The following is a 23,863-nucleotide window of genomic DNA, read 5'->3' as shown; positions in this document are numbered from 1 at the left end:
GCCGTCTTTTCTGTACGTGCTTGAGAGAGAGAGAGAGAGAGAGAGAGAGAGAGAGAGAGAGAGAGAGGGGGGGGGGGGGGGAGGGGGGAGTCAGAATGTTTTAATGATCATATGCGGTCTGTGCGTGCGCGAATAGCAGAGGAGAATAAATGCTCCCGCGAACGCGCGTACAGTATAATGAATGCCTGCATTGCGAGAAAGCGGTTGCGCATTTGCGGGCGCTCGTGGTATTGAGGCGCTTGCTTGCACCTCTTATCTGGAAACTTTTCCTTTTTTCTTTTTTGGCGAACTCCAAACGAAGAAAGCCGTGCGGTACATATAAATACGCGTACTTTCTCGCCTTCTTCTTCTTCTTCGAACTCTCCCAGTGGTACTTTCTTGCTTAGTCCGCGGGTGTTTGTTGCGCGTTCGAGCGAACGTTTCTGGCGTGCGCGTTTCGGGAGCTGGAAGTCGTCGAAGGTTTGGCCACCGCGAACACTTTTTCATCGAAACCGGGCGTCCGACGCTTCGTTTTCCCCGCGCGTTTTTCGCCTTCCTAGTATAAGCGGCCGCTCGTAAACATGTCGGCTCCGAAAGGATCATTTTTGTCGTATACTGGCGGCTTTCGAAACGGCTTTTTTTTTTTTTTTTTTCACGAGACTGCCGTGCGTTCGCCGTTCACATATCGCACAATAAGTGCCCAGTTTTCTTTTCTTTCTTTTTTTTCCCGGTCAACTCTATCTGTGAGCGTTCACCAGTTGTCGAATCTTCCCCTGACGTCGCTACCGTTACGCGGATGTTACGCCAAACCGCGGTGGGTCTGGGAATTGGCAGAATGGGCTTTCGAGCGGATCTGGTTGGTGCCCGGAAACCCATCGCGAATTGTGCCTTTTTTTCCGGTGAGTTTGTCGCGTCTTCCGAGCGCTGTACGGGTCCTGGAGCTATGGCGTGGTCTGTATGGTTGCTATATGGGCAGTTGATATAACGGCGTGTGTATGCGTTGTATGTAAAGTGCTTACGGGCTGGCTGTTCATGCATGTGTGCTGCGCATTCGAGACCATTGTGCGGGTGAGCCTCCGGCCATCTCTTTTTTTTTTTTTTTCGATTTTCGTAGAGCGTCGGTGGAATTCGATTTCTGTGACGCTGCTCGCGTGTGTGCGGGCGTCTCTGTTGCAAGATGTAGCAAGTTTCGGCGGAGGTTGTATCTAACGTCGACGAAAGCTTCGACACTGCGCCTTCTCTGGTGCTTTGTTGATCGGAGTCGCGTCGATGTTTAGGAGACGCCTGTGGTGTGGCCAGCATGGACTCGGTGTATTTAAAATGCGGTGGCGAGTGGCGTCGTCCGGTATGCACGACCTTTTGACATGATATTCACCGCACGGTGTCTTGGCGGCTGCATTTGCTCGGCGCACATCGGTGCGCACTGAGGACCTAGCCTATATTGCGTGGGCAATCGGAATATATTATTCTAGTTTTCCCCAAGTGCTCTCAAAACTGTCTGCTGGTTGTGTCGCGTTTACTTCTGGTGGCGAGGCAGCCACATTTAAAGTCCTGTTTAACGAGGATCGATCTCAAGAGGTGGACTTTTTTCAAACAATTTAACGACTTAATCTGCCTTCCCTTGTTCAGCTTTGAAGGTTGGGTTTCTAACTCGATTTTTTTCCAATGCGTGCGCACCGTCGCTTATGCGCGTGGGAAAAAGTATTTGTATCGAATGTGTGGGAAGACTTTCGCAGCACGCATGTCCCTTTAGGACACAGCTGGTTCCAACGGCTTGGAAAGTGGCTCAGGGTGCGATAAGCATTCACTAATGAGTGCTCGCGGATGTTGCTGACGTAGCTGCTCTGTGGGGGAATGGTGTTTGTAAAGGAGAGCGCCAGCCTTCCCTCCTTTAGCGGTACACAGTGGGCGTTTTCGTGTCCATTTTCCTTATCGGCTTGGTGGCAATCACATCAGGGCAGGAAACTGGATTCGTTATGATCTGCATTTCGTTAAACGCAGTTACAACTTGCTCCCAATTCGCTGGAACCGCAAAAGACTTGGGATGAAGCGGGAGTTCGTATAAAGCGATATTTCGTTACAACGGAGGTTCTCTTCGATCGTGCAGGCGAACGGTTCTGCTGCGGCCGCGCCGGACGAGGGTTCCCAGCAGCCGGCGGTGCGCGTGTGCATGCGCGCCGACGCCGAGGGCCGTTTCGGCTTCAACGTGAAGGGCGGCGCCGACCAGAGCCTTCCGATCCTGGTGTCGCGCGTGGTGCCGCACACGCCCGCCGACACCTGCTCGCCCAGGCTCCGGGAAGGGGACCAGCTGCTGCTCATCAACGGACGCGACGTCGCCGGCCTCTCGCACGAACAGGTACGTGCTGATCCGCGCCAGTGAGCTTAGATCTCTGCGTTTTGTGGGACGCGATGCGAGGTAGAGAAAACGGTAGCGCGCGCCGTGAAGGGGAAGCAGCATGATAGGTAAAGTTATCGACGGGGTCATACAGGAGGAGGCTTTTGGCGATGGCGAGCGAGCGGAACTGGTCAAGTGATGACGAGCGCGACTGCAAAGTTCAACACAAAGTTGAAGAACACATGGCAGACAGAAGGCCCAACTAGGATTTCGCCTTCACGTTTTTAGAAAGTTCTAAGTATCCCCCTTAGTTATTGACCCTGGATCCCCCGCTCTCCTCTCAAGTTTCTTGTGCGTGGGCGCTGGGGGTGAGCGCGTTGATCTAATATCCAACTCGCGATCCCGCAACTCGCGATCCCGCGCGATGCATCTAGTTGTCCGTCAGTGACTAGTGCGGTAGCGCCATTGATAGCTCTCCGCAAGAACACAGCCCCCTCTCCTCTCGCTCCACGTGCTCCGCTCACGTGGAGTTTGACCCCAGGTGAGTCAGCTGCCGCCCCCCCCTCCCCCTTGCCCCGTGCTTATAGTTGCGCTGCTGCTGACATCGATCCGCGCTTCGCGGCGCCTTTTCAGCTGGCCGCCCCCGAGGCCAAGGTGTACGCGCGTCCCTCTCTTCCGCGTCCCGACTCTTCTCCGGCATGGTTTGCACATGACACTGCTTTCGATGAAGACCTGACAGCGTACTTGTATCTGTGGCTACTTTCACGAACTGAGTGCAGCACTGGGTCCGTGTCTAACTCACCGTGACGTCATTGTACGGACGTCGGCTTGAAGAGAAGCGACAGTGGGCGTAGCAAGGACGTTTTCGTCCCCACTTTGCAGGTGGAACCGCCTCGGCCTCCGTTGTACGACGCGGCGAGTTAGAGGCGGATTAGCGGAGAGCTGCGTAGTCTCCTCCACAGTGCTGCGAGCAGCTTGCGAAATTAACTAGGATACGTAATCGTGTCCACTGGCCTCACAGGTTTCATTGCTGGCCTTCCATGGCCGCGGAGAGACGGGGGGAGGGGTAAAGAAAGAGATAAACGTGCGTGCGCTGATGTTTCGACGCATTTGAAATGGGAACCGTTGTCCGCGTCGGTCTTGCTCCGCTTCGTAAAATAAATTCTTAGCTTGAATCTGGATAGGCTCGTAAGCCTCAGCGCGAGGCGTCCTTACGGTACAGTTGTGTAAATATCAGAACTCCCCACAACGAGAGTATAGCATATTTGCGTATGTGTATACATGCATGCGTTTATGTGTACACGCAAGCGCGAGCTCCGTGATTACGAAGTCACTTTTAAAATGCAGCTTTGTTACAGAGGCGAATTAAGTTTAGAAAAGAAAACGGGAAGCGTGTTCTATATGAGAACAGTAAGAGCCAGCCTACGTATGTAATGTCGCGCGCGCACACACACACATTTACAGTTTGGAGGGGAAGGGTAGAGGAAGTGGAATTCTCCTTGGAGCGGTGTCCTGTGCGCGGACCTTGTTCTCGGCAGTTCCGTCAAGGCTTAATTACGTCGCCAGAACAAACAAGGCGCGAACGAAACCCGACGCGACGCGCTACCTGTTTCTCGCTCGACTTGACTCCTTCTGGGTGCCGGCTTTCTCCCTTCCCCTCCCCCGTGGATTGTGACCCTCTCGTCGATATTGATGCCGCGTTTCCTGAGAGACGCTCTGCGCTGCGCTCTTTCCGGCTCTTCTTCTTTCGGCCTTCCTTGCTGCTCGCGTGGGTAGTAGTAGTAGTGGTGAACCTTCCCCACCTCCTCCCCTTCTACTCCCTCCGTTCCTTTTCTTTCCGCGGTGTGGCGGCGGTCATCGCAGTTCAGTTATCGAGCGCCCCGGGGCCTCCCTCCCTCCCTCCCTTCCCCCCTCCGTTCGCTCCGCCCGCTTGTCGTAGTCGTCGCCCGGCCGTGGCATCCGTCGCCGCGCGGTGCGCGTAGCGCTGGTGGCCTCGTTCGCGGCGCTCATTAGCGGCCGGAAGACGTCTTCTTTCCCCTTTTCTTCCTTCGGGCCGTCTTCTTCGAACGAGACCTGAGAAAGGACTCCGACCGCGATAGAACGCCGAGGTTTTGAAACTCCCGCGTCGAGTATCCCGAAGGCAGGTTGTTCTTCGCGCGCGGCGGCCGGGCCGCCGACCGACCTGCGTGGGCGGCGATGCTGGGCCCGTGCGCGTCGAGTAGGCGCTCCGATGGCGAGCGGCGGCGGCGGCGACTCAGCTGGCTGCGAGTGACGGTGCGCGCGGCGGCGTCGGCATGAACTGCGCGCGTGCCAGCGTCGCGTCGGTGCTGGCGTCGTGGAGTCGCCGCGTGCCCCCTTCCGCCGCCTCCGGCCCGTCGCCCGCTTCTTCGTCGTCGTCCCCTGCGGGCAATTCGGGAGGTTGCTGCGTGCCCCGGTGGCTGTGCGTGCTGTACGTGCGTCGCCTGAGACCCGGCCTGGCGCTCTGGCTCTCGCAGGTGGTCAAGCTCATCCGGGCGCCCAAGGACAATGGCGAGCTCGTGCTCACCGTCAAGGCACAAGGTGAGATCATATACGCGCACGTTCGTCTCTTCCCTGTCTTTGTTTTCTTCTTATAGAGGCATCTTAGTTCATAGCCTCTGGGGACTTGTGGTGGGTGGGAATTGAGTTGGGGTTAATTAGTTAAAGTTAGTCTCCCGGATGTAGTCAAGTGAGGCACGGTGGGCTGGACTTCGACTAGGAATTATTATTTCGCGTTATTTTTCTGAATTTTGCGCGGAATTCTGCGCGAGCTGCCGCGCGAACGTTTTGCAAAGTTTGATTTCGTTTTCGGCTGAGTGAGACTCGAGACCACTATAGCGGACCGTCCCGGCGTCTGCAGTTTATTCCCCGTTTATAGGTCCTTCTCGCAGCTTGAGCGACAGCTTGGGACAGCTTTTTAGTTTGGAATCTTGCGGCTGATCGAAAGAAGCGCTTTTTTCTATTCCTCGCATTAATGGCCTTAATCATTGGGTTTATTGGGAAAAAAAGGGGGTGGGGGGGAGTTCCGAAGTTTAAAGTTGGAAATGGGGAGGGGCAGGCGAGTCCTATGTTGCGTGTTGTTTCTGCCGGCGCCGTTTCGTGCGCCTAATAGAACTGCGCTTTCTTGTGTGCCGCTGAGTCTCGAAATCCTCCAGTTTGAGGTTTGCGGTTGCCGCGATCGTGATAGAGCGCAAATATGGCCCGGGCACTGGGAAACAACATCAACAAAATGAGCCCGCAATGTCTTCCTTCCTTTGTGTTGGGCACCGACAAAAACAGAAATGCCAACTCTCGAACGGAAACGGAAGAAACGCAGAAGGAAGCAGCTAGGCGCAACTCGGTTATATATATATTTTTTCCGGTTTCTTTTGTTCGCGCGTGCTTAACCGTTATTTACTGCCAGAATTTTACTCTGCACCAGCTTACGTTTGTGAAAAGTAAAATCGCACGAATCTCGATATCAGCAATTACGGCGACTTTGCAACAAGACGTCCGCGAATTCAAAGAAGAGCGCCGTAAACGGAAGAAGGTGCCGCGCATAGCAACAGCCCCGTGCACCGACCGGACACAATAGCGCTTGCGGCTATTAATGCAGCGCAGCTGCCGTTACACACACGAAAGATCGCGCTCCTCCATTCATATCGCTCGCGGGCCGCCGGCACCGCCAATGGTAAGCGAGTCTTTGACGACGCGGCGTGGACGTAGAATGGGGACATGTAACGCGCTAATAGTCTTGTGCGTTGGTCCGCATCGAAACCTGACCGCGCGGCGAATGGTTGCTCCAGCCGAGAGGTATACCTTGTCTAAGCATTTTCGCGTATACGAGGGGAGGCTCCGTTAAAATGAACAAAAAAAGTTGGTCGAATGACCCGTTAGTTGTAGTCGTAATGCGACAGTTTTTGTTTGTTTGTTTTTTAAATACTGAGGGAACTGGGTATGTACTATCGCGCTCCTGTTCTGTCCTGTAATATACATAAACATTAGACATAAACCACCCAAGAACCGAAAAGATTTTGCGCGCAAGTGCTCCTTATGAAAAAGTATCTTTATATTACCTGTACACAGCTTCGCTGTGTCAGTTGTGTACGGTGTACGCTAAGTTGCGCGGGAAGAAATGGACCTAAGTCTAGGCGTGACAGTTTTGACCGCTACTTTCCAGTAGCCCGATGTCGAATATTTCGGTCCTGAATTTAGATGGTTAGTTTGTGTTTCGCACTGTACAAGGGCCGTTAAGTGATAGTTATATTGTTGAGGGGGTTGTTGTAAACAGGCAAGATTTTTGGCTTTGTCCTACCGATATTAACCGCTCTAAAAAGCTCGGCCCGCCCTAGCTGCGATGCTTGCCGATATTTAGTTATTCCTCCAGAGCATATATAAAGCATTGCTTGTTGCTAACCACGGCAAAGGCGAACTCGATCTCTTTTTTTTTTCTTTTTTCATTTCTTGTTGTCCACTGAACTGCGCGTGCACCTTACTTTTGTTCCACTTCTTGAGCTAACGATTGTGCCTCAAACTTGAGCGCCTTTTGAGGTGAACGTTCCCAAATAAGCGCGTTAGGTCGCCAAGTTTACGTACTAGCTGTTAGCGTTGCTTTCTTCGACGACGAGTCTTCTCCATGTTGCCGCACCTTTGGGCTTTCAGCATAGTGAGATCGGGTGCCTCAGTGGCTGCACGAAGTTTTCCGAACAACGCGTAGATGCTCTCTCATTGCTAGCTCATCCTTGTGAGAGGTACACGCGGCAGAAAAGAGAGGTAAATCGTGAACGTAGCAGCGGTGCAATGGTTTTGTTGTTGTCTGTGATAGAGCAAAAAAAAAAGCTTCATCGGGGAGCGAATAGATATCGAAAACAAGGACGTATACCCTTTAAGACTTGCATCTTAATTAAGCAGCCGCTCTAATAGAACGAAGATTTTTTTTTTAATTTCTTGTATGAAAATGTCAGTTGTTTCTGTACGCACGCGACGTTTGTGGGTGGCATTAGCTGGCTAAGATCGGACGAGGCTTATTCTATTGAACTAAAAAAAAAAATTGGCGCAACTTTCACGAGTGGTGCAAGGCTAGAGAAACAGCGGAGCTGGGGATTGACTTCCGGGTTTACTAAGTTTTGTGATGTTTTTGCTGGGCTAGGTTAAGTGTTGTGGGGTGAGGCCAAATTTAGCCGAATTTTGCAAGGCCGTTACCGTCGGTCTCCCACACTGACAGCGGATACCAGGAGGGAAGAAGCTAGGTCGACCACCAGCTCCGCCAATTTCTTTGCGTTTTAGTAGCTGAAGAATATAACTTTAAAATTCCACCGGACTAAGCTCAAGCTTAAACAACTCCGCTGTTAAAAATGGTGCACGAGTTATTTTACGTATTCGCATTAAGCCTCGTACTTCCTTGCTTACGTAGTTGGGTTACTCAAACAAGTGTTATCTGGCGATAGGTATAATTAACCCTTAATGAAGCAGTCTTGTCTGATTTCGTTTTTCGCCGTCTTAGATGCCCTTCACGAAGTCCCATCAATCACAACGCGGGGGAGGGCCCATCGCGAGAACGCGTCTGCTGTTGAAAGAGTGTACAGCTTCGCGAATGTTTCGTGGCCGGAGGCGGCTCCGAGCTTGACTGATGGCGGCTCCGCAGCAAAGTGGCAGCCTGCATATATACCACATCGTGCGCGCCCCGCGTCGTCTGGGCGCGTCCTAGTTCGTCGATGCGAGCCGGAAAGGATGAGCCGTGTACAGTGCATAGGGCGCGTCGTGGGCGCAGGCGAACGAGGAAGTGACGCTCCCAAGGCCGCCACTCGGCGGGAGGTTGGGCTTCTCCTCCACGGTACTCGGCTTGCAGTGAAGCACGCTTTACGAGCGGTAGTGGCGGTGACTGCGGCTGCTCGTCGAGTTCGGCGGGTCGCTCTTTCTTTCCTCTCGGTTTCTCACTTCGTTTTTTTTTTTTTTTTTCATTTTCAAAGAGTCAAGGAGGGAATACAGCAGTATCGATTCTCCCGAGATTTTGGGGCCGTGGAAGTTTTTGTGAACTTCCGTTCGCCCTCGGAGCTATAACTTGTTTCGGGCTTTTGCTTTTTTTCTTTGTGGGAGGAAATGGGGTACGGATTGTGCCGTAGAGTTCGCTACTCAGGGAGCACGGCGCGCTAGTTTGGGAGCTGAATTTGATTAGGGGAGTGGCGTTTTCTGCTCGGTTGCGCTTGCGCTAGGTTCTGCGGGGCCAGTTAGGGCTCCTACATTCTCTTCTCCCTTTTATTTTTTCCCCCGCTGTAATGCCGCGGCTACGTGGACGAGATTGGGAAATCTCTACGTCTGCTGGTTGCGTAACTTGAAGAGAACGAATCGGGTTAATTAAGGTCAGCGCGGTAAAAAGGGAAAAAAAAAAAGCGATGGCCGGATGAGAGGAATGGCAGAGTAGGCGCTGCAAAGGATGCAGACACTTATTTGCAGCTGACTATTGCCCGCCGGGACAATTTCGTATTCGCGCTTTGTTTCGAACATATTAAGTTCGTATATAGCGTGTATTTATATAATTTCTTGCGGTGCAGTGCACAGATAGAATCCTCTTTTTTTTTGTTTTATCACTGCCTGCGATCCTTATTTAAGAAGAATGGCCACTTGTCTTCTTTTTTTTTTTTTTTTTTCGTAAGAGCGGCGTTTCCTCTGAGCGCTGTGGGGCGGGGCAGTGGTATTAATCTTCTCTCGGCTTTTGTCTCCTCCCCCCTTCTCGTCTCCCTCGCCCCGTTTCCTTTCGCCCTCCCACTCCTTCCCCCATCGCCTCCCCTTTTTCCGCGCCTTTCCCCCTTTTTCTGTTCCCTCTCCTCTCCCCCTCGTGGTTTTCCCGTCGCCCTCGCCGTCGGAGCAGTGTCGGCGGGCGAGCAGCAGATCGAGGAGCCCGACTTTCAGTACATTCCGGACTCTGCAGTGGCGGGCCGGGGCAACCGCGCCGGCGGGGGCGCCCTGGCCGAATCCATGCTGCTCTTGGCCGAGGGACTTGAGAGCGGGGCCACCATCGCCCAGTTCGAGGTGAGCATTGGCTTTTTTTCCCTTCTTCCTCCCTGTAGATTCCTGTGAGGCCTTTGCCATATAAGCCGCGTTATGGCTGGACGAAATGGTGAAAATAGCCCCCGCCCTTTTCCTCGTCAGCAAAAGGATGGAGGCCTCCACCCAGCATCTTCCTAAGGCAGGTGATGAGGAAGATGCTGGGTGTAGGGGGGATGTTCGGTACTTGCCATGCCAGAAGAAATTAGGGCCCTCTGGAAAGGTGTCGCCCTACCTGTGCAAGAGCTACCACATTTAGATCTTAGCAGCTGTTGAACGCTTAGGCTACTTACATTTTTTCATAGCAAACTTTCTCTTTACTGAAATTTTAGGTGGTGGTTTTAGGGAAATCATTACAGGCAGTCTGTAGAATTGTTGGGAGAATGGAAGATGTTTGCACACCCTTCTCCTGCGTAGACATTGGCACTTGGATGAATGCTTAGTTTTCTTTTTTTGCAATGTGGCTGGTACCAGTGAAGCAGATAATTTTGCAGGTATATCTGTTTAGGTGGTTAGCTGTGCAAAACTCGTTCAGAATAGTTGCAGAAGAAATGACTGGCATTTCAACATGTCCAGCAACGATGGCCGACGCCATGCTATGCCATGAGCTCATAAGGAAAGAGGGGTGTGTGGTCAAGGTAGCTCACACCCTTCTCCTATTCAGTTAGACCTTACCCACCCTGTGTCCCTTTGACTTTTACATAAAGAAAGGACGATGTGGTGCATAAAGGCATGCTCAGTTCTTTCTGTGTTGCAGAGAAATGGGTAGTGCCCTATGGATAGGGCACATCTTGCCTACTTGCTGCACATTTTAGGACTTATTTTTAAATTAGCCAAGAAGGCAATGGGTCTCCTTTGTAATAACCTTGTGACCACCCTATTTTCAAAATTCGAAGTCCTCCCAAAAGTGGCCAACAGAAAATTTTGGCCAAAACAATCTTGTGCGATGAACAGTTGAACAGTTCTTGTTGCAAACAGGGGAGGTTTAAGAAGCTCAAAACAAGTGAAAACAGTCCACTGCAGTGTTTCTCTGCTGTCTGTGTAGTTTCCCTTCCAATTAGTTCCCGCTTCGTGAATGCTCATTTGTTGCCAAAATGCCCCAGTAAAATGGTGCTCAATTTTCACCAAGCAGGGGTTTTCCACATTCGCAGGCATCTGGATTTTGGCGTTTGTTTGTTTCTGCCAGCACTGGAGAATAAGAAAAATGCTTTGGTTGAAGGAAGGGAAAAAGGTTACCTCTTTGGCAAAACTTTTCTCATCGGTGCAGCGATGATCATCATAAAGTTTCAATGCCCTCGTCATGTTCTGTGTCGTCTTATCTGTACGATGTCTTATCTGTACGATGTACGATGATGTGTACGATGAGTCGCCATTGTATGATGTGACTGCGGAGCACAATCCACACCGTGCTTAAGATTAAGATTAAGTGGTTAAGATCCTGCTGAGGAAATTAAAGAGGTTCATGTAAGCTTTAAAGTAAAATAATGTGCAGATTGGCTGCCAAATTGATGTCAGAAATCACTTATGTGTACCCTGTGGGGTGCCTAGGAACAGCTGGGCACTATTGACCCCTCGTGCTTGAACTGAAGTTTTCATGAGGCTTACTTTTCTCTTTCACTCGCTCCCTCTGTCCCTCTGCAGCAACTGTACCGGAAGAAAGCCGACTATACGATGAAATGTGCAAGGCTGCCTGCCAACGTGTCCAAGAACCGATACCGAGATATCTCCCCATGTGAGTGCGAGCAGATGCCAGTGTTAATAATATAAAATAATTTTTTCATAGCTATCCCCTGCCCTTTGTCTGCCCACTGTTCTATCTTTCGTAGCTCTTATTTTGCGGGTGTACATTACTTTTACGCACGGCCCTACCAAGGTTTTGGATGTTTTAAGCTGTTTGAAAGAAATTGCATTGCATTAAAGCTGATCTTTTTTTTTTTTTACTGATTTTGTGTATTTTAATGCCACATTATCTTGCGATACAGTATAGAGAATTGGTGCTACGGTAAATTTAAGCACAGCTGTTTTATTCTGAGTGCTATGCTGCTTTTACTCTTTTTTTCTTGCACGACAGGTGCAAATAATCTAGAAACCAACAAATGAGTTTTCTTGCACTTATCACTGGGCTTAATTCATTGCACTTGTCTGTGCATTAATGTTTCTGTACATTAACCACATGGGAATGTACCCCTCATGTTTTCAGACGATGCTACAAGAGTCATCCTCCAGGAGGGCACATCGGGGGACTATATCAATGCTAGTTATGTAAATGTGAGTGTCTTTGTGCATGTCTTGGCCTGAGTGCTAACTAACATTGGTAGCGGTATATTTGAAAGGGTTGCGCAAATTTGCGTCGTGAAATTTTGCTGTTGTCACTTCTAAAAAGTGCTGGTACGGCAGATTGCACTGTCAGCACTTTCTAACTGCGGACTGCGGAAAGTGCAGACTGCATTGCAAATTAGTCCTTTTCTTTTTTTGTTGGCATGCGTAAGTTGGCTATGTGTCACTCGACATTGTGCAATTACAGTAGCTTATCTTTGGAGTGTTGTAAATTTCACACTGCTAAATAGTGATTAGTACATCTCTGAATTGACAGAGATTTTTGTTTGTCTATGCTAAGGCAGTGGTTCTCAAATGGGAGTCCACAAACCCGGGAATTTCCGGGGGTCCCTGAAGCCTTTCCAGAACCTCTTCCCCCACTACCCATATTTTTTTTTCTTTTCTGCCAAACCTACCTGGCAATGCAAAAAGTGGCTTCGCGGCACGACTTGTACATTTAATTTTCCCACGTGGCACATGGTTTAAGGTTAGCCTTTGTCACGATGCATCTGCAGTGCCAAGAAGCCAGACACCCTAAAGGCAGTATATAGGCATTTCTTTTAGCTGCAAGAGCAAATTGTTTGATGACAAGCATCAGCATAAAAGACAGACACAAAAGGCAAGCATAGAAGTAAGTATGAGGGCAACTTCTGCAAGTGCAAATTGTTTGACAGTATAACACGGACCAACATAATTCACCGTGGGGTCCCCCGTCGCTTTTGCAAGCTCGTAAGGGGTCCGCGGCACGCTCGTGGTTGAGAACCGCTGTACTAAGGCATTACGGTAAGCAGTGCCAGATTCGCATTACAAGGCAAACTTGATATTGTAACCTTGCTCATAATACACATGTGCATAAAGAGGAAGGTGTGTCTAAAGTTAAGAATAGCACCAGAGGTACTTGCATGTGGCTTTAGGAAAATGAATTAACTTCAGGGTATTTTTGGGATGTTTCTCCGATTCTCGTGCAACTTTTGTGTAAATGTTTGCATTGCCCGTTTCCCTTTCCTGATGCGCCTGCCCCACGTGGTTGTTGCTTGCAGATGAACATCCCAACATCGGGCATTGTAAATAGGTACATAGCCACACAAGGTCCCCTGCCCAACACCACTGTAGATTTCTGGGAGGTGAGTGCCATGCAGGATTTACCCCCACTCTTTTTTTGTTTACCTTTGTGTGTCAGTCTCTGTAACAATATTGCACGTTCGTTTGAAAGAATATTCAAGTGTTACGAAAAAATATATGGAGCTTATTTTGCATTGTGTAACAAATTGTCACTGGGTGGGCAATTTGATTGAATTAAATGCACGTGCAACCTGTTTTTCTTGTACTGTGTCAGCCTACTGCAAGTGAAACTTCAGCAGGAACTCCTCTGCCTGGTTGCTTGCGTGGCAATCAGGAGCTGCTATAGAGAAAGATAAGGTTGTTGAATTTTGTCAACTTGCCGCATGTTGCAGTTACCATCCACCTTAAACTGAATTCTGGAAGTAAGCATCCTATTCTCGCATATCTACCTACCTCAGCACAGTTTTTCCTTTATTGTTGCATATGTGTTTATTGTGCCAGGTGTGAAAATGTGAACGGATAGATCTGGGGGAAGAAAAAAACCAAGGGCTGTAAGTTGAGAAGAACAAAGGGGCAGGGAAATAGAGAAACGCGAAAGGTCATGAAACAAGCACGTAAAGCGCTTGCGAGCCAGTCTCTTACGAACTGCTGCCACCTTACTAACTGAGGAACATTTCAGCAACGAACACGCTGTTTGGGCCTGTCTCTAATGGCCGTGCCTGTGCCTGTGCAGATGGTGTGGGAGCAGCAGTGCACGCTGGTGGTGATGCTGACCACCCTGGTGGAGCGGGGCCGCATCAAGTGTCACAAGTACTGGCCGGACCTGTACGAGACGGACACCTACGGATACTTGCAGGTATGCACAATACTTATTGCTCACAATAATGGGGGCTGGGAGAGGGGTTGTGAATTTAGTTTCCAGTCACCCTGCATAAAAAATGCAGCAGGAATATGTTTTTATCTTGGCATGGTTACCTGATGCCGTAGACGATCGTATTAACTTGATATCACGCCACGGTACGCACGGAAATGCTAAAAATGTGTTCTAACAAAAAGAAATCTCAACAGTAGCCGGAGCCACGAGCACGAATGCCGTGGCTCACAATTTAAAAATTGCGCGCTTCCAGAGCGCCACCTGCTGAACTCATAACAAACCTTCTTGTGCCATTAAAACACTGCGCTGTGCGAATGAATCACCAAACATACCTCGCACTCTTTCCCTGCTCTGTGCTGTTCCACGACTTGCCATTACGCTCCATGGTTTTGTTGTTCAGCTGCGTTCCGACCTTTTCTTGTGCTCCTGGTGCACGGAATGTGATAGGCCAGTACATGAGCCACGCAGCTGGTTTTAAACTGAAGGTGGTGGAGCATGCGTTGATGCTTATCGAAACCACGCGGCAGGATGGCACTTCAGTGTTGACCAAGTGCGTGTAGGCTACTGGCGAAAACAAGGTTTGGGCGGTGAACAGGGATCGCTGTGTGTTTCCTGGGCCCACAGAAGGGAAGTTTTCCGGTGTGGGAAAAGAAGTTTTGGAGTGCCTTGACGGCATGGTAGACGATGCGCTGTGAGCCGACATGAAGCAGCAAGCTACTTCAGTGAGGAGGACAGCTCCGATCGCAAGTAGGGGGCCGCTAGCATGTTGTGAATAAAAAAAGAAATTTCATTGCATGATTACCTATATGTTTTTGCTAGAAAAGCAAAGCTTTGACAGTGCTTCGCTTAGCATCGTTATTGTATGAAATTTCAACTTTTAAAAATCTGTTGCAACTTTTTGCTGTATAATGAACCCTTACCCTAAATTCATGCCGAATTTTCTGAAGCGAAAGTGGGTTCATTACGCAAGTTAATGCGGTACTTGGTGTAAAATTAAACTGACTAGACAGCACAACGATGAGCTACAATTCTAGCAGTCACAAAGGGGAGATCATCGACCTTGTCATTTCTATGATGTTGTTCGTTCCAGAGTTGTCTAGTTCAACATTCTGGATTGCTGACTGAAATAATCTTTGTCTGAAATAACCTTTGTCATAATAGGATTCAATTCAAAACCCTTGACATTAGTCTTCATTCACAGCACAAACGAGCTGAATATCGGTCCTTTCCTGTTCTGCATTGGCAGTGCCTCTTTGACACTTGGCTTGCTTTTGTTCTTGTGCAGGTGTCCTGTGTACGGCAGAAAGAAACACCATCTTTTGCCTTTCGTGAATTCACCCTCATAAACACACAGGTAGGAAAACTCCCTATTCTGCTTTGTAAAAATTCAAACTGTCCTTTTTTTTTTCTTTTGTTGCTGTTGCTGATATTATTTTGCTGAGGCTATTGGCTTGTCAGGCTTGATGAACTTAGTACAGGAAAGCAAGAAAGCTTTGCTGGCATACATCTTAGTAAAGTGCAAAAAGGAAGCGTGGCAGCTTGAGTAGCTTAAGGGGGGACGTGGCTTTCAAAATCAACTTTTTTATTTCTTTGTGGATTTTGATGAAAATTGGCACAGCAACTGGAAATGCTTCCGTGATAACACCATAAAAATTTCAAGCTAATATTCTGAAAACTTTTTTATGTATTAAATTTTCTTTCTGTTCCGCTTGTACCGAGCTTGAGCGGCTTATAAAACATGATAGAAAATTTGTTCGAAGTGCTTTGCATTCCCAAATGAATGGACGAGGTCGTGACAGTTTTAGAATTTTTTTTTTACAACACAATGTTTTTTAGTTTTCATTTTTTTAGAGGTTAATGTGCAATAGGCATGTTGACTGTGAATGATTATGTGAATAAAAAAATCACAAAAAACAAATCTGGAAAACCAAGAGTGTCACGACCTGAACTGTTCATCAAGGAATGTAATGCAAGAAACGGAATCAAAATAGACCCAGCGGTCACAAAGAAATCCCTGGTACAAGCGACACAGGTGGCAAAAAAAACTGTTTTGAGAAAACGGCTTCCAAAGTTGCAACATAGGTTTCACTTATCAAAAGTCGTCACGGTTGTAGCCTTTCATGTCCTTTTGAACATGGGGCTTCTGGAATGCCTTGCCTTGAAATTGGAGTGCCTTTCACAGCCTTTCTCTTTCCAGAAAATATCATTTTCAGCTCCTCTGTGAAGAGTACCCCACTTTGCAGATCAAATGAAGGAAGGGGGAGATGGGTTTCAATGGGCTTTCAATGCAAAGTAGGTTAGCTGGTTGGCTGTATCGCACTGAACAGCCTCCTTTTGCAGTGTTGTCACCATGGCAACAAGTTAAGCATTTTTTTTACTTAAATTTGAACATTTTTGGCTTTTTTTATGTTTTATCATCTTGCCTGGCACAGCAACTTAGTACTCATACGTGCAGGTGTTCATTGCCAAAAGTTTGCATACCACAAGGATGAAAATGAGCTACTTTGAAGCTTGGTAGAGTATTCTGCATAACTCCCAACTTCAATGCAAGAGCATATTTTTTTACTACTTTTGACATTCAAGGCATCCAATATTTCTCGCAGCAAAGCCAGTATGCCCTGAGCAATGGAATCAATAATTTCACTAAAAAATCACTGTTAAATGCTGCGACAAACGTACATTTTTAATGCAGAGAACATATTTTTATTCCTATATTACTAACTCAAACCTGTTTGCATGAAAATTACAAGTGCACGGGAAACGTTGCGCAAGAAAGGCGATATGGCTCGCGCGCATCTTAGCGCACGCTTACCGCGACATATCGAACTTTGATTACAGCTGATATGGCTGGTCAGGTCGCTTTTAAGATTAAATCTAACGACGCAGGCATTAATTACAACTACTGGCGTTCAATCGTAACCGGTTGCCCAGTCATGTGCTGCCCCAATGCGCGTCGGCTATGCCGTGCGCGCCGCAGCATTTGACGCGTCGACCGTTTCTTTCTCAAGGCTAGCGAGCCCACAGTCAAAACACAGCAATAACTAAGCGTGTAAACATCGCAAACCCGACCAAAAGTTCACTTCACGAACCGCTATTGCAAGCGCGCACACCGCGTCACCCTCCGGGGTCTGGCGACGGTAGAGTCACGCGCACCACGAAGCGTTCGATGACCTCCTCCTTTCGAGCCACACAACTTTCCGTAATCTGGCTCGTTATCTCCGGCATTCCCACCGCGATAACGTCCGTGTTGAATGCCATAGATTGAACAGAAACTCGGCCGAGCGAAGCGGCGAAAATGAACTCAACCCGCTCGCTACGCAGCTCAGGCGGCCGCCATCTTGCATTGCGCCCGTGACATCCAATCAGGAGGGTCGGTGTTCCGCGCCCCGACCGAGGACCAATAGCGCTTCAGCATCTATTTCTAGCTTCGTTTGTGCGTCGTTTCTTTTCTGCCGTTTGTGCGTTTGTGAATGAACGAAGATAAAAGAGACGAGCAGAACCGGAAAGACGATCGCTCGGCCGATCTAACCATATCAAAATGGCCGCGCCCGGTGGCACCGGTGCGGAGATAGAGCGCACCGAAAATTGCCGTTTTTTCGCCCTTTTGCGCTGATAGTTTGTCACCGCGCCTGACAAAAGTATTTTTTTATGCCACTTTGCGACGCTTTTCAGCCTAAAAACTTTGCAGACGCATAGAATAGGAAACATAGAAGCCGAATATGTGGGTTTCAAAAAAACGATGTTTTGGTCATTTTTCCGAAGTTGAAAGCCGCGTCCCCCCTTAACCAAGCAGATATATAAGCATGGGCACTACTGTTGTGCGACGGAGCTTCTGAAATTTTCGGCTAATTGGGATGGACAGGAATGCATCATCCACATTTTGCTGCAACCCTGAAGCACACGGAAATGTCCTGGTAGTAATTGGCTATCAGCACACCAGTTGGCTGCTCTAAGGTACAAGAGTGATCTGAGTACTTATTGAGGACTTTACCTGACAACAGACAACCTCTGGAGGTTTTTCGCTGAAGCTACTGGTGCTCGCACTACAGTTTTGAACTGTCTTTGGGCACTGTGAAAGTGCAGCATGTTAGAAAAGCAGCAGACTTTGTTGAGGTGTTTCTCACGGGGTGCCTGAGGCATTGAGCTACAACACACCGTGTTCGATTCCTTACTGTTGAGGTTTAGCTTACGATGGAAACAAAATGCAGAAAGAACTCCGCGTGTGTGGTTAGCTCATGTTATAGGTCCCTTCCGAGTCAGTCCGTCATCTTTCACTGTGGCACTTCACTGGCCAAATGTAGAATTTATAATTCTACACTTAATTCTATTCTTAATTCTGTGTTTTTGTAAAGTATACTAGGTAAGCAAAGAAAAACAGTTTCAACTCGAACAGCAAAAGGTGAAGATTGGGGCAACCGGGTTGTCCCTCGTGCCACTTAAAAGCTTCACCCCTGCTCCCTCCTTGCCCCGCCCTGACCACGCAGAACCGCGAGGAGCGGCACATCACGCACATGCAGTACCTGGCGTGGCCCGACCACGGGGTGCCCGAGGACTCGTCCGAGTTCCTGGGCTTCGTGGCGCGTGTGCGCAGCAGCCGGGACGGCATGGTGGAGCCCACGGTGGTGCACTGCAGCGCGGGCATCGGCCGCACGGGCGTGCTCATCCTCATGGAGACGGCCATGTGCCTCGTCGAGGCCAACGAGCCCGTCTACCCGCTCGACCTCACGCGCGACATGCGCGACCAGCGCGCCATGCTCATCCAGACCTCTGTGAGTGCTGCCCGTGCGCTTCTTCTGGGCCGGGACGACAGGGCGAGGGAGGGAGCCAAGTGTTGTTGCGGATTGTGGGACCGAGGGAAATCTTCATCCTTGTCTCACCCCCCGTGTGGCATTTATGCATAAACACTGAACAAAAAGTAACTAAACACCAGCTCTTATTGAGGCTGCCAGAGCATTTATAGTAAGCTATGAGGACACGGGTATATATTGAAAGCTGCCCTCATCAGAGTCCTCCTGTTTACACCGTTCTCATTAGGGTATTCTACGCACTCCTTTTTATCAACACTCGCAGCTTTCACCAGACTCCCTTCCCATCTCTGATTACTCTCTCTTTCACGCTACGCTTGCGATAGCTATTGTAATTTTTTAAACATTTGTAGGAAAGTTCTGTGTTCAAGAAGTGTCAGAACGCCAGAATAAGAATGTCGCATCCAAGCGCCATGATAACTGCCAAAAATACTGGGTACCATGTGTACAACAGGTGAAATTGGTACCCTGAGTTATGCCTTGCTAGCAACTTATCTAAAAGACAGCAGTCTCACATGAGAACTGTTCATCAAAGTTACACATTCAACACCACAAAGTTGCCCAAAAATTGTCAGACTAAGTAACTTGCCGAATCTGGTGCAGATTTATTTTATTCTCTAATATATCAACTTTGATATGGCTGTTTAAAGTGTCTCTGTTACAAGCATCTTTGGGAATTGTAATTGTATGTTTATGGCAAGTTTGCATTCGAGCGAATGTCATTCAGGAAATGAAAAGTGGTGTTCTAAGCATAAAAGGTAGGGCAAGTCACATATTCAAAAGTTAGTCATTTGTTCAAGGACCAGTTTACTGAGTCTTAGGAGGCTGTTGGAAGCATTTTCCAGTGCGCAATTAATAAGAGACTTGTGCATTTTACTCCATTGCAGAGTCAGTACAAGTTTGTCTGCGAAGCCATCCTCAAAGTGTACAATGGTGAGCTGAGCCCTTGTTTGCCTATTTTTAGTATGGCTTTTTTTTTTTTATGTTGACATTGCCCTGTCAAAGTGAAACAAAGTGAAAGGCAGCTTGAGGGTGCTGACGCTGCTTTTGTGCCTGATTCTTCATTCCAGAGGGTGTGGTCAAGCCATTGCCCGAATACCAGAGGTAAGGGGCTGTGCCTGTAAATATTCACGTAGTGATCGTTAATACATTTAAACCTCGTTATAACGAAATTAAAGGAGCGCCACAATTTTCTTGTTTAACCGATATTTAATTATAGCCGTAGTGGGTATTTACTGCAAATATTGTGCACTGAACTTAACCAAAACACATAGCGGGCAAAATTGGATCTCGCCGCAAGTTGGTACACAACACAGCCGCATTCAGGAGGGGAAAAGTGAAAGTCACTCACCTACTTTATTGCAGTTCAAAATAAGTAACTCGTATTTCAAACAGACTTTGCTGCAAAGAACGTTGATGCATCTTTCTGATGCGGACGATGGTTCACTCAGCTTTGTGCCCAATTTGACCGATTTTATCGTAGCCGCCTTCTGGTCTAGCGTTATAGTCTTTCGCTTTTCCAATCCAGTCCCAAGCTTTCGCTTTTGCTACTTGCCTGGCGCATTCACACTGCTCGAATCACACGCACAGCACGATAAAAGATAAGGCTTAAGCAATAAAAAACAAAACGCATACAACTTCAGCAATGCGGCTCGCACGGTGCAAGTCAGTGAGTGACAACAGTTGCAGGTGAGCATGCCGCAGCCGTGCATGCCACGAGCATGGGCTGCATGCTGTGTGCAGCGAGAGGAAAGTGGGAACAGCTTTGCAGGTGCAGCGGATGCAAAGCCGTACGCTGTCCAGCTTTGAGCACATTGTTGGAGGCTGCGTGGTGGGAGTTTTGAACTGCTGAATGCAATTGTTGCCTTACACTCCATTTCAAATCCACGTTGCGCACTGTCGTAAAATTGGCTTAGAGTTTTATTTTTATTTCCTAACGAAATTTGTGCGTTATATCCCGGAACAGGCAAATTTTACGTTGTCACAAAACGAGGTTTTAAATACACTGGTTTCTATGGGGACTTCCAGGGGGAACAGCGATTTGCTCGTTATATCCATTATTTCGTTATAGTCCATCTCATTATAACGAGGTTTACTGCAATATATCCGATGTCAGTGTGTGGGTGGTGTACCTGTACCAGGAATTTTAACAGCGGAGCTCTTGTAGCTGGCCGTAATGTGTGGTGCGTAATGTGTTAAAAATACCAAGAAAATGCTGAGCACTCGTGAGCGTGGGCCTTGCAACGACCGCCCAGCTTCCCTCGGCTACAAGTGTGCAACGCCTTACTGAGAAACTTGCAGGTATCGCTCCCTCGATTTGACGAGCAGGAACTGATGAAAGTCTAGAGTGGTGAGGATGGACTTGCAGAACACTTGCCCACTCCGTGTAATGGTTCCCATGAGGAGCACGGCGATATCGATGAACATGACGATGGCTACTACTAGCACAGTGTAAAGCGACGGCGGAGCATGTAAATAAACAATGTCAAACATCTTCAAATGCATGGTGATGTGTCCTTCAGTGCTCACGTAAAAAGAAATCGTGCAGCTTCAAGCTTTGCACAACTTAGTGCAAGCTTCCCCAGTTTTTTTAGGAGGAGAATTGGGGGGGGGGGGGGGGGGTAGAATTTGCTGCACAGCGAGATCAACTTCGGCCGCAATGTTGTGTTCCACAGGCACCCCTCGATACTAGTTGACACCAATGGGTATAGTTTTGTTGTACCATTTTAAGATGCTTTTGTTAATTACCAGAATATGTGCATCTTGAGAAGGCAAACTTTGCCAGTGTTGTGATGTGTTTGCCTTGCAACCAGCTCCTATTAAGATTCTAAAAATATTTTAGTGTTGAACAAACACTGGAGAAAGGGGTGGGACTGGAGCTTATTATAAAGTACTTGTAATACTATGAACCAACTAGCCCAGAAGCAAGTTTTATTATTCAGCTTCTATAGCATAAGGTGTAAAGGTTGCAATGTGTTCTTATAATGAAAAATTGGCAAAGCTTGCACTAAGTTGTGCAGGGCTTGAACCATAGCAAAGCTGGAGGATTTCTTTCTATGTAAGCTCTGAAGGACAGACCACCACACATTGCATTAGGCTTGAAATTCGTCAGCACTTGCACTTGCACATCAGCACTTGCTAGAACCGGCAGGAACTGGCTTTGCGAACTGGGCGTCTGTAGCGCAACCTGTTTTGTGCTTCCCCCCTGAGGCATGGAAAAACATGAACTGTATTCTTGGTATTTTGTTGCGAGCGCCACGCACAAGCCTGCACAATGCCGAGCGCTCCTTGTAAGGCATGTGCTCACGTGCACAGTAAATGGCAGGAGCAACTAAGACCCAGTTTTCTTATGACGCACACATTATGGCCAGCAACAACAGCTTCACTGTTAAAAACAGCTTGGGGGGAGGGAATAGTGCTCATATTTGTCTCGTCCTTTGCTTTGCTTGTGTCTTCGTGCTGTTTTTTACTGTGAGCGCTCATTACCAACTTGCGAAACTTTAGCGCCTTAAGCATGCTTTGGTAACGCATGATCGTAGCTACACATGTATGGTTACCAAGATGTGTATGATTATTAGCTTACTCATTGCTTTGTAATGTATACACATGTGTACAGTTCCTAAGCATGCCTGGTTTTTCACAAAGCATGTCCCTTGCTCTATAGGGTGATAATTTTAGCCCTCGTAAAGTGCCAGTAAAGCTTGTGCGCCAGTGTGTGCAGGCGCCTCGGGCAAGGGCTATATATAGCCTTAGCTGGAACTCTAAATGGATTTGGCAAACTGCAAAGGGTGCTTGAATAGCTGCCAATACACTAATGTTTCTCGTAGAATATTGAATGAAACATCATTGCATTCTTTACAACTAACGGACGCACCACAAAAATTTACTGTAGGCGTCTGTGCTCTCCTTTCCTCTCTCTCAGGTGTTTAACGACCACTGTCTGATGAAAGGGGAAATCACCACATGGTCCTGCTGTCAGCCGTGACCAGTGGACTTGGTGCACCAGCGGAGTAGCGCTTTGCGTTGGCCGTTCCCTCTGCCGTCTCCACCCCTCCTCCTCCTCCTCTGCGTTTGTTTCACGAGACAGCCTGCTGCCCTCGCCATTTCTCCAGCACACGGCAGCACTGCTACAAGTATGAAGCTTGTACACCGTGAAGATTGCAGGGGCAACGCCCACCCCGACTAGAAGGAAAAAGTGACAAGAGTTTGAAGAAAGAAGAAGAAAAAAAGAACACTCGCTTGTTGTGAACCCCAGCTGCTGCAAGGGCTGTTGAAAACGAGCAACGCAGCCAACAAGACGTGCGCGATGTACAGGATGTTTGTGTGTGTGTGTGTGTGTGCGTGCACGCGTGTACGATGACATCGCGCCTACACTTTACAACCCGTTTCTGCCTTTTCTCGAAGACATTGGTGGGGCCGCCTGTGTCCAAGTGAATCCTTCCCTGGCACGCCATCTCAGAAGAGACTGTCGAAGACCGCTGTCTGGCTGCTGCTCTTGCAGCTGCTGTATTTTTATAGTGGCCTTTTTAGGAATTTTCTTTTTTTTGTACATAAAGGTGTGCAGTTTGTCGATGTAGATATGTGGTTGCGAACCTTACCCTCCCCCTCCACCATTCCTTCTGGTCTCCCCTTATCTGTGCGCCAGCATTATGTGATAGCAAGAGCACACCCGCTGTAAGGGGAAGAGGCCCGTGTATTTCCCGCTTGTCTTCCCTTTCTGTTCTGTAAGAAGTGCCACATTGTCTGTTCCCTTGCCAGGTGTCTTCATTCAAAGCATGTTGTGGCGACAGAGATAAGCACAGGCAGTGAGTACAGAGCAGCATTGAACACGAGAGGCTAGGGCTGATGTCGTGAGAAATTGTGCACTCACATTCTCAAATGTGTTTGTCAAAATTTTTTGTCGGTGCAACCCTGGCAACTGATTGCATTATCTAACTTGACATTGCCGATACCACCTTTTCTGGAGCTTGACTTGACTTAATGCGAAGATTCGGCTTTGAAGAGCAGTGTCAAGCAGCCAAGGCTGGTGACATTTAATGTGTAGCTTACTTTCCATTTGGCACACTATATGCTTTAACTGTCTACAAGTATACAGCATACTGTCTACAGCATCTTCACAAAGCTAGGGGTGACATCATCAAAAGGACTGCCCCTATAGCATTTCTGATAATGTTGACTAGTTTGAAATGTACATGTGTAAAATTTGGCATACAAGCGCTGCTTGCTTTAATAATGTGAAGGTCAAAACAAAACTAGCTTGTTCATTAGGGTTTTTTCGTTCCCTCATCAGCCTGTGTACTATTAGTGATTGTGAATGACTAACTAAGTGGAATCTCGGTCATACGAATCTCAAGGGGCGGCAAAAATATTCGTATCACCCGAAAATTCGTATCATCAGAAAACGAGAAAAAATGGAAATTTGCTGCGCATGCGACAGGCGGCGGCAATATG

The 23,863-nt window shown here is 48.2% G+C and overlaps 1 protein-coding gene across 6 annotated transcripts in view; it reads left to right on the top strand.

Annotated features, from left to right (window-relative positions):
• The window catches only part of Ptpmeg (protein tyrosine phosphatase Meg), a 329,222-nt gene that overhangs the window by 301,922 nt on the left and 3,437 nt on the right, over positions 1-23,863 (top strand). For 5 of the 6 annotated variants that reach the window (XM_077698431.1, XM_077698433.1, XM_077698432.1 and 2 more), the window contains 12 exons: positions 2,087-2,335; positions 4,810-4,873; positions 9,180-9,340; positions 10,997-11,087; positions 11,556-11,623; positions 12,712-12,795; positions 13,467-13,589; positions 14,893-14,961; positions 18,092-18,376; positions 19,300-19,345; positions 19,483-19,516; positions 22,305-23,738. In XM_077698431.1, coding sequence (XP_077554557.1) covers positions 2,087-2,335; positions 4,810-4,873; positions 9,180-9,340; positions 10,997-11,087; positions 11,556-11,623; positions 12,712-12,795; positions 13,467-13,589; positions 14,893-14,961; positions 18,092-18,376; positions 19,300-19,345; positions 19,483-19,516; positions 22,305-22,356 — 1,326 coding nt within the window. In that variant the 3' untranslated portion in view covers positions 22,357-23,738. The remainder of the gene's footprint in view (positions 1-2,086; positions 2,336-4,809; positions 4,874-9,179; positions 9,341-10,996; positions 11,088-11,555; positions 11,624-12,711; positions 12,796-13,466; positions 13,590-14,892; positions 14,962-18,091; positions 18,377-19,299; positions 19,346-19,482; positions 19,517-22,304; positions 23,739-23,863) is intronic. The other variant, XM_077698430.1, reaches the window with a different exon arrangement.

Source organism: Haemaphysalis longicornis, unplaced genomic scaffold (assembly GCF_048455015.1).
Source record: "Haemaphysalis longicornis isolate Haplotype H1 unplaced genomic scaffold, Haemaphysalis longicornis Haplotype H1 scaffold_2, whole genome shotgun sequence".
Classification (NCBI taxonomy): Eukaryota; Metazoa; Arthropoda; class Arachnida; order Ixodida; family Ixodidae; genus Haemaphysalis; species Haemaphysalis longicornis.
The sequence above is the reverse complement of the archived record's forward strand: the minus strand, read 5'-3'. Positions and strand labels throughout refer to the sequence as shown.